General features: G+C 42.6%; 1 protein-coding gene across 1 annotated transcript; it reads right to left on the bottom strand.

Annotated features, from left to right (window-relative positions):
* Window positions 1-784: 784 nt before the first annotated feature.
* On the bottom strand, window positions 785-2,881 carry LOC117430939 (uncharacterized). Its single transcript, XM_059001727.1, has 3 exons — window positions 2,300-2,881; window positions 1,057-1,508; window positions 785-965 (listed from the first exon to the last, which is right to left on the bottom strand). Exons 1-3 carry the CDS (start codon window positions 2,879-2,881, stop codon window positions 827-829), a joined length of 1,173 nt encoding a protein of 390 aa, XP_058857710.1. The 3' UTR covers window positions 785-826.
* Window positions 2,882-11,083: the final 8,202 nt, after the last annotated feature.

The raw sequence follows: 11,083 nt of genomic DNA, 5'->3' as shown, positions 1-11,083 counted from the left end.
CAAGTTGCGGTTGAGACAAAAAAAATAATTAATTATTAACAATTTACAATAATTAGAAAATTGTAAAAACTGGGATGAAGCGGTTGAGGTGGAGATGGAAAGACTCCAAGGAAGTCGACCCGTGTGCGCAGCGGTAGACTGGCAGCGTCATGCCTCCCTTTGTGAGCTGCCCGATCTTGGTGTACAGCTGTACACCTGGGGGGTCCTGGATGCAGTGGAGGGGACGTCTCTGCACCAGCCAGATGGCCTGGATGCGGTCGTGGTCCAGCAGCGGGATGCCCATCGTGTCCAGACCCTTCTCGCCGTCGAAGGTCTCAATCAGCTCCTCCAAGAGCCGCGCCGTCTCCTCTGCTCCCCGAGTCCGGCGGCGACAGTGGAGAGCCAGCTCCTTCTTGGAGATGCGGCTCGAGACCTTGGCGTCCGTCAGGCCGAACACCCGCTGCTTCCCCTCGAGCTTCGACCGCTTGGCTCCATCAGTAGGTCAACGTCCTCCTCGGCCCACTGAAAGATGGAGGCAGACAGCACCGCGAGCTTCTTTGTCACCTGAAAACGCATACAAATCAACAGAATTTAGTGTTTTGTTGTTTTTTTTTAAACAATAATTTGGTGTGCATATGTTCTGTATAAACATATTATGAGGTTAACAAATAATTTTTACCTTCTTGGTCAAGTCCATTTTCAGGATGGACCCGAACATGGAGGTGACACTGGCCTTGACCTCTTCCAGCCGCGAGAGGACGTCGTAGCCGTACACTCTCAGCAGCCTTCGGGGTCTGGGCACCGGCAGCATGGGAGCGGGTGCAATGATGTTGGGCTGCACGATGCCCTAGGCCAAGAAGGGCTCGAACTCAGCGAGGTACTGAAGGGACCGCTGCATCCAGGCCTCGCTGTGCTGTTCGCACAGTGTATTGTACAGCTGGGTGGCACTGTTTCCCAGAGTGCGCTCCCGCATCAGCCTCAGCACCCTCATATCGCAAGACACGGTTATTAAATGTCAACAGAAGCAACTAAATGTTTTGTTTTTTTTAATGGAAAAAAAAAACATGTTACACTTACCCGTACGTGAGAATCGCCGGGAAGTGGCTCCGATGAGCTGGATCCAGCTGATTCAGCACATGACTGGACCAGCCAGCCACCTTCTTCTTGCACCGATGGCACTCCAGGTACTCCGTGGCCACGTCGTACCAGCCGTCAATGCTCAAGACCCTCCGGACGGTCTTGTACAGCCCGACGCCAGTCAGCTTGTGGCCGAGGCACTCGGGCTGGGTGCACGTCAGCTTGAATGCCCACATGCGGCAGGGCATCCAGAGAAACAGCGGATGGCAGAAGGGGCCTGGCGATGCTGGAGGCTGATTGTGGATCAGCCGGGGCTGGGGAGGGAACCACCACAGACGCAGGTCCGAGGTCAGCTCCAGCTTCCCAATCCTGTTCCTGATGAACAGAGCCCTGGCGATCCACTCGTGCTGCTCCTTGGGCAGCGACTGCTTCCATGCTTCAGGAAGAAGCACCTGCAGGAAAAATAAAAACAAAAACATATATGCACATATAACTGCACACATTTACAATGCAATATAGGGCACAAACTTTGTGTTTACTTTTTCACTTAGTTTGTGTAAAGAAAATAAATTAAAAAAAGACATCTCACCTCAGTACTCTGTGCTGGTCGCGTTTGCGAAGGCTGCTTTGCCAGTTCAGCCGTCGGTTGGGAGCGCTCTTGGACATGAGGGAACTGTACAGGACCGGCTTGTAGAGCACACACACACACAGATTTGACATGTTACTAATGATATACATGCACTATACAATCTAAATGATCGAAGCAAGCATGCATGCTGTAGTGATTCGCATTAAAAATCTACTGTGCCACAAACTACAACACCACTAAAAACATGCAAGCAAGCCACGAGTGCGTAATGTGAGAAAGGATGGAGGGGCAATCCGAGGTGGGAGATGAGGCATGCGCATTGTGCAGGGCAGTCAGTCAGGAGAGTGAAAAAGGGCAGAGAGTGATGCGATTTTAATGTACAGTGAAGACACAGGGTCCGACACCAAGACGTGAGAGTTTCAATACTGTACAATATGTGATTCTGACATTAAAATTGAGTGTTATACTTACTGGGAGGGGCTACGTCGCAGATGGCAACCAGCTCCATATCTGTGACCTCCTCCCAGAAGGCAGGCAAAGCTGGCTGGCGCTTGGACACCCCTGGAAAGTAGAAAAAAATAAAATAATAATAATAATGCGCCATGTACATGATGAATGAGGAAATAATAAAGTGAAATTAAGTATAACACCTACCTTGAGCTGAAGGTGCACGAGGCACGACCTTCGGTGTCCTCGGACGCAGACAGAGGCTGCTCTCCAGTGGCAAGCACGCAGATCCCTCCAGGCGAGGTCCTTGTGCACCCCAAAGGCCACAAGGCGCAGGTCCTCCTGACTGGGCTGGGAGGACCGCAGCCGGGCTACGTCCTGTGCTCTCTGATCCCTTACAGCCGAGGCAACGTCAGGGAAAGCACAGGCATAGCTGATCAGGGCGTCCTTGTTGGCCATGGAGCTGTCACCCTCCTGCTCCCTCTGGTGGCTGGTCACCAGGGACACAGCGTAGCCCATGTCATTTGTCAGCAGCCACTGCAAGGTTTGAACCCGGTACTTGCCAAACTGCATGGTACTCTGGCTGAGCACCAGCATGCTGTTCCCGGGGTCACCTCCCTGTGACACGACATGGGCCACGACATCCCTCCCAACCTCTTCCGGTGCCTTTGCCACAAAGCGCACAGTGGCCGCCTTAATGGCAGCGGAGACACTGGCAGCGTGAGGCGTGTGCTGGAGGAGCAGGTCCTCGGACCCTGGCACTCTTCGAAAGGATGGGGTTGCTTCCATTGTTGATAACTGGAATACAACTTACATGTTACCACTTATTACTCTGAAGAACAAAGTTGATTAAGCTCATCTAGATATTTTCTGACATATACATTCATTCTTTTTAAATTGCAGTTTATTCAATGCAAGTACAGTTTGGAAAATAAATAAAGGGGGTGATGAATGAAGTAGTATTTCAGCTTTTAGGAATGTCAATGTGTGGTAATAAAAAACAACTTGGAGTGTATGCAGCATTAATAATAATGATGGCTGTAAACAGACACACACACACACACACACACTAGCTACAATTCCTTTTACACTGAGATAGGCTATAGAGACGAGGCACTTATCTTTACCTTTGACTGTTAGATTTAAGTTTGCTCTGTGAAGGAAAGACAATTCAAACAATGAAAGTACATTGGCCGCTACATGGCAGGGCATGACAGTAGTTAATATTATCATACCCTTGACCAGTGTGAGTTTCACTTGGGATACCTGGATAGATAAATACAGCAATACACATAGCCCAATACACACTGTACTACTAGCACAACAAAAGCTATACATTAATGAATGATGAACATTTTAATAGACACAATAATAGTATGCATAACTAAACATACCAAGTCAAATACACATTCATAACATTGAGTGTATGCAGCATTAATAATAATAACACATACAGTAGAATTAATTTTACATGGAGATAAAGAGAGAGCACTTTACCTTTCAAATTGTTAATGATCACTCTGTGAAGGAAAGACCAACAAATAACTAGTTAATATTATCTAATTAATACACTGTATATAGTTAAGTCACTGCATTTGGGATCTAAAAAGTGCCTATTACAGTAAAAGTAAAAATGTTTCAAATAAACGTTGCAACAGATCAAAAGCAAAAACTTAAAAATTAAACACTTCATCTCCACGAAATAGTATGCATAGCTAAATATGCAAAGCCCAATACACACGGTAATACTAGTACAAAGAAAAGCAATAAATTAATGAATGATAAACACTTGATCTTGACAAAATGGTAATAGCGCATAGCTAAACACAATGCTGAAAACTCTTTTTTTTGGTTGTTTTTAAGCTATTTTTAAAATAGCAATAACATTAACAACAACAACAACAACAACAACAACAACAACAAATGATTGATCTCGACGAAATGGTAATAGCGCATAGCTGAACACAAAGCCGAATACTCTTATTTTGTTTTATTATTTTTTTAAATAATAACAATAACTAGAATTGCTAGCAACTATGAAGGCTTCCAAGCAGTTATTGTGAAATTTAAGCGCATTGGTTAGCGCACTATGTACAACTTGATCATGAGAAGAAATTTGAAAATTGCTCAATTTTCATTAAATCCAAGATGGCTGCCACACCATGTGACCAAAGGCCACCATATTGACCATGGCATAACATCCCATAGTCCTCTACATCCGTGTCAAATTTCGTGCATGTTGGTGAAGCCGATAAGAAGTTATAGGCAGTTAAATAGCCAGTTGCGTATGTTGATGATATCATGCATCACCGTTTGACGTTAAGGAGAGGTCAGAGGTCACGGGCGATGACATTTTTTCATAGAGCACATATGACTTCCTATACATGTTCCATTATAACTATGACCCTGTCGGCACGCCCTAGGAGTTAAAATTTCAACGTAAATTCCAATATGGCCGCCACGTCACGTGAGCAATCAGTTTCAAACTTCAGCAGCACTTTCTAATGGTCTGTACAATTGTGTTGACATTGAAGAGCATAAGTGCAATGGTGTTCTTGTTATGGGTTGCAAAAGTTTTTTTACAATTATCAATATGGCCGCCAAACCATGTGACCAAAATGTGTCATTTTCATATCACCAGTACTTCACGTGAGTCTATGGTCATATAAAGTTTCATGACTGTAGTGTATTGCACCTTGGATTTATGCATGAACATATGAAAATAGAGCCGTCATGAAATGGTTATTTGCGCGCCGCGGCCATGTTTAACAAAAAAGCGTGGATTTTACAAATGGTAGAAAGGACCTGGTCATGAACATGCGTGCCAGTTTAGGTGTCGATTGACGTTGCGGTTTAAGACAAGAAGATTGTTGTATATTTGGTGCCAATCCAGCGTAGCAGGCAAAGTAATTGTTCAATCGACCTCGATTGAACATATGTTTTTTAGGCCATTGCTGCACTATCTGCTGCCATTGTCATAGTTCCACCTTAAGTTGTTTTTAACGGCAAGAGTTTTGAAAAATTCCCAAAATTTCCACGAGATCCAATATGGCGGCTGAACCATGTGACTCTCATTTGGGGACCAGTCTGGTTGTTCAGCCATAGGCATCTACTTACGTATGCGTTTTCATAACTCTGCGATGATGTTTGGGAAGAAAAATAATAATAATAAGAAGAAGAACTAGAGTTGCGAGCAACTTTACAGCTTCCAAGCAGTTATTGTTAAATTGGTTATTATAGATGAAGCGTTATCACAACTGTGCTAACTGTGTTAATTTTGGCACAATATTGGACTTATTGGTTAGTAGCCAATTTAAATTTGATTTGGATGCACACAAAATTCTAAATAATATGTAGTCATTACTTTGAAAATAATGCATATAAGAGGCTAACATTGTTCTAAATCGCTCTGTTTGAGTTTGTGTGTGTGTGTGCGTGTGGTGACCTATTATTAATTTTGCAATATAAAATAAAGTCTACAGCATGTATTGGTTCTTGTATATTTTAAATGGATTACACACGCGGTTTCGTTTCAACATATTCAGGATTTGCGACTGTTTGACCACAGTTCAGTAGTAAAAATAATTATATAACTATTTTTAAGCAAACTATATTCATGTGGCTTGTAAAGCTGATGTTTTATGCATTTAATTGTTTTGATTGTGTTCGTTTAAAAAGCATAGTGCAGGGTTTTTTTTTTTGCGTGGATGCAGTTGCAACAGTTCTTAAAAAAATGTTTTCTTAGTTTACAGTATGTGTTTGTATACTGTACTATGTGTACATCTAAATATAATCATTTCCACTGTACTTACTGTTTTTTAAGTTACATGTGTTAGTAAAATTGTACCAGCGAAAAAGGGCTGCTTTAGGAATTTTTTTTCTTACCTTGCTGTTTTCCATGTAAACAGCTGCCCCTAGTGGTGGGAATGTGTCATTTCAGGGTGAAATTTGGTCAAAAGTGGCATGTCACCCATATTGATTGGCTCATGGCGGTCATGTTTGTTGATGTAGGAACTTTTCCTGACTAACTTTTTTAGAGGACAGTACAAAGATAACGTATACCCAAGATTCACGTCACTCAGCCAATGGGCTCATGAGGAGTTGTTGTTTAAGTGTTTTGCGCAAAATCCAACATAGCTGCCACACCATGTGAACAATCAATTTTTCCTTAAGTAGAATCAATCGTTGACATGAGTGCACTATGTACAACATTTCACAGATGTGCTATTTACCATACATGAGAAGAAGACTTTTGAATATTGTCCAAAATTTTCCAGGTAAGGGAGCTGTGCGGTGAGTAGCGAAAATGTACGTGATCTCTAACTCGCTGTCTTACAAACACAAATTTGAAAATAAAAGCGTGCGACGCTTATTTCCCTACAAGCTCTTATCTTTAACCACGGGAGCACACAGACAGGGGTTTGAAACCGCAGATCACTTTGCACGTATCCTTACTGATGTCTGTCCCACAGGTGTTCCCTGGCTGTAGTTTATGTAGCTGTTCTTTGATCTGAGAGAGAGAGAGAGAGACTTAACAATCCTTTATTAAATAATACAACAGTACTACATTTCCATTAGAATGCTAAAGGATTAAAAGAAAGTCTAAAAAAACTTAAAGCAGACTGATTAAAAAAATAAATAATAAATAAAATATTTGTTTTTTATAAAAGCATATTGAGTTCTCCCTCCTCACTGAGCGAGCAGACAGCCTCTCCCACACACCACCTCTCCTGGAAGCTCTGCAGGTCATTAAAAAAGTTTAAAATAGACAAAATCAACCTTTAACCTGCTAACCACAAGTACTCCGAAGAGCCTGACCACGTCTGTCTGCCCTATGCCTGTCCGCTTATTCCTTCTGGACATTAAAATGGCCAGCTTTGCCAGACCTAAAAGGAAATTTATCAACACACAAGTATGCTTCTGTTTTTGCCTGTAGGGGACCCCAAAAATAAAGTGTCAAAGTGAAAACTGCTCCCAGCTGTTGCAGTCTCTCTTGCAGGAGGCTGAAAAGGGGCTCCAGTATCCTACACTCACTGTACATATGGAAAATGGTGTCTTCCTGCTGACAGAAGTCACAGACCAAGCTGATTTAATGGTTGACTCTGTGCAGGAACCGGCCTGTGGCCAGGATTCCATGCAGGAGCCTCCACTGGAGATCTCCTGCTCTCTTGTCTAAGGGGGGTTTGTACAGCACCCTCCATTCTGGGGTCCCCTCATCTCTCAGAGACAGATGAGCCCTCCATTTGGTATCAGCCATCCCTCTCAGCTTGCTGCAATGGGTTGCCTTAATACACAGTTTATACATCTCTTTACTGTTTAAATTTACAAAATCTATATTTGAGTTTTTGTAGTTTTAAGAGCTTTCCTTTCTCTTCCTCCTCCCCCTCAGCTTCCTTAATCTCTACTGGAGTTACCAATAACACAGGAAAAGCAGCACCCTGTCTCTGATCCATCCTCTCTCAGAGCCTCACTGAGCCCCGGGGAGAGACAGGTCCTAACCTGACTCGCCACCCTCTCCACTTGCCTCTCGCTGCACCAGGCCTAGCCTGGCAGCCAGCGAGAGTGTCCAGGGGTCTTCAGGTGAGCCAGCCTGACTATTCCAGCCCTCCTAAAGCTGGTCTGCAGAGCCTGTGATTGAAGGCACTGCACTGAGAAGAGGGGATTGAAAAGAAGGGGCTCTTCTAGCAACCTCTGGGCTGTCATTGACACTTCCTCTCTACCCACCCTCACTGTGCTCCAAGTCTGTAAAACACTTTGATAAAAAGATGGCAGGTCAGAACTGTCCAGAGCACCATGGTCAATTAAAAACAGGTCATATTTAAACCCCAGCCCTCCTACTTTACTTAAAAAAAGCAGGCAAGCTGCTTCCAATGAGCCCCCTCCCCAGTGTACAGGAGCCTCTGTACTGTTAATAAACAAAAAGCAGGTAAGCTGCTTCCAGTGAGCCCCCTCCCCAGTGTACAGGAGCTGACCAACCCCTGGTCCCCCCTCATCCCGGGTGATTCACACCCCAGAAGAACTCTACAAGGAGCCTCTGCAGGCTGGTCACCAAGTCTCTAGGAGGATCCCGACACACCAACCTGTGCCATAGCATTGAGGCCACAAGATTGTTAATGACCAGGACCCTCCCTCTATAGGACAGCTAAGCCAGCAGCCCCCGCCACTGACTCAGTCTGCCTTTCACCTTTTCAATCAACCCCTCCCAATTCTGCTCCATGTAAGTATCTGTACCAAGGAACACACCCAGCACCTTCATCCCTGTCCTGCCCTACCTCAAAACCTGAGGCAAAACAGGAGGGCCACCCTCCTGCCAGCTCCCTGACAGGAAGGTGTCACTCTTGGCCCAATTAATTCTTGCGGACAATGCTCTCTGAAACATACCTAAGCTCTGATGCCATTCCTGGACGTCTCTTTTATTGCTAATAAAAACAGTGATATCATCAGCATATGCTGACACCCTCACTATAGCAGGAGGGGCTGAGAAAAGCACCATCCAGCCCGCCAGCTTGCTCCTCAACAGAACCAGCAGGGGCGCGATGGAGATGGAGTACAGCATCCCAGACAGGGGGCAGCCCTGCCTAATTCCCCTGCACACTGAGAAGGGTCGACTCAGCCCACCGTTTATTTTTAAAATGCTAAAAACATTACTATATAAAAGTTTAATAAATTTAATAAACCGAGGGCCGAACCCGAAGGCTTCCAGGGTCTCAAAAAGGTAGTGGTGGTCAACGCGATCAAAAGCTTTCTCTTGATCCAAAGAGACCAGTCCCACATTAAAATCACCCTTCTTAGCTATCGATAAAAAATCCCAGATTAAAAAAATATTATCAAATATTGTTCTCCCAGGTACGCAATAAGTCTGATCAGGGTGAATTATTTTATCCAAACAGTTCCTCAGTCTCATCGCTAAACTTCTAGAAAATATTTTCAAATCGGTACATAACATTTAGACAGGTCTCCAGTTTTCAAGCATGCACAGGTCCCCTTTCTTGGGCAGCAGTGTGATGACGGCCCTACGGCAGCTTAGAGGCAGCTCCCCCGCCTCCAGGCTCTCTTGCAGCACCAGGTCTGGCCTGATAAAACTCTAGAGTGCTGATAAAACTCTACTGACAGTCCATCTGTCACGAATTCTGAGGGTTCAGATTTCTTTACGTACTCTTTTTATTTGCTCAGCACACAGTCTTATCTCAGGGGAGACGTTAGGAGGACAGAGATGTTATTACTCCTAGTGGGGTATAGTTCGTGCTCTGTATATCCGGATGACTAATATTAGTACCCAAGAAATTGACAGACTCATGCATCAAAAGTGTTTTTTACGAATCAGAGTATGATCAGTACTCATTTGGTTTATTAACGATTACATATTGGATTGAGTAGCTACAGGCTACTTCATATCCCCAGCTGACAGACGTTCTGGGCAGTCCAGTATCTTAACAGATATTAACATTAACACTTTAATACATTTTTATGTATTCGTGCAGCCTGCAGGTCGGCCACGACTACAATACTAAAACACCTAGTAGCCTATTTCAGCACATTCAACAAATGTTCTCCTATCCTCTAAGCATAGCGTGAGTCCCTTATAGCAATACATGCAATACATGTGAGATAAAATAATAATTGATTAATGCTTACCCTTTAATATAAATCGTAAAGGAATATGACTGTCTTCACCAGGCAAATGAAACTGAGTTCAATCAGCTCAGTTGTGTAGGTCTGCAGAAGATGGACCACATTACCCTGTCTGGGATGAGTGTGGTACTCCATTGTAATTACTTAGGAGTTATATAGGTTTTTCATCTCATTGGAATACATGGGACGCCTCAATTAAATACAGTCATTAATCTGCTGAGACAGCTCTCATTCCTTTTACAAATAATAGTTTTCAAAAGATCCGGACCAACTTTTCAGAATTAATGGGAGTCTTGTACCAATAAATTCAAGACTTCACATTTGTCCAACTCCAAACCTATGATCTCATTCCTTGCTTTCCTCCGAGCCCCTCCTTTATCTGAAAAGTCAGGTGAACCAAGATTCCCAGGATCTTGGTTAATAATATAATATAAAAACACTACTGTTATATGTGCAAACATTATTATTTTTATATGTGTTATATATGAGAGATGTTCTTACTATGTGACATCTTCTAATTGATTATATTTTGCTAAATTAAAGGTATGTGTTTCTTTTAACCTCATATTGTTTCATCATTTTGTTAATGAGTCAGTTTTGATTACATATACCATTGTCTAACAAGGTATTTGACAAAAGATTGTCTCATACAATATTCAAGTCAATTAGTTTCACTAAGTTTGAGTGGTAATAGTTTTCATTACAATTATTTATCCCTTAAAAGATGCACTAACCAGGCTTTTGCAAGCAATTTCCACAGTCTCTTATTTTTTCAAGGCCAAAGTCTGTGCAAACACTTTTTTAGATATATGAGCTATCAATGTCTGTTAAGCCCTAAGTTTTTGCATATTATTTCAAGATATATTCTTATCTGTGCTAAACCACTAATTCCATAAACCTTAACACTCCAAATCTATAAGACTTGCAGCTTTGTTAGAGTGGAATGTAAGATTACCCCTCCTTTCTCTACAGCCCATACATCTTGATAAGGAGAGAGGCCCCTTTTTCAATGCAGCAGTTTCAAAGAACCACATTATAATGACTCCATCTACCATCATTAGACAATAGTATAGTGGATTAATAACAAGGTACATTATAGTATATTATTACAAACTTAACACAAAAACATAACACAACACCTTTTATATTCTATAATTCAATGGATATCATAATGTCTAGAGGTCTTGTTGGTCAATAGAAGGAGAAAGAAACTGTACCACTTTCCCAATTAATTAAATCGAATACTGCTCCAGCTTTTAATCTTCTTATCACTACAGTAAAGTCATGAATAAGCAATAATACTCGTCAGTTTTAAATGTTTTCTTATTATAGCAAATACTTGAAACATATTATTAATCT

The sequence above is a fragment of the Acipenser ruthenus genome, chromosome 26 (genome assembly GCF_902713425.1).
Source record: "Acipenser ruthenus chromosome 26, fAciRut3.2 maternal haplotype, whole genome shotgun sequence".
Taxonomy (NCBI): Eukaryota; Metazoa; Chordata; class Actinopteri; order Acipenseriformes; family Acipenseridae; genus Acipenser; species Acipenser ruthenus.
The sequence above is the reverse complement of the archived record's forward strand: the minus strand, read 5'-3'. Positions and strand labels throughout refer to the sequence as shown.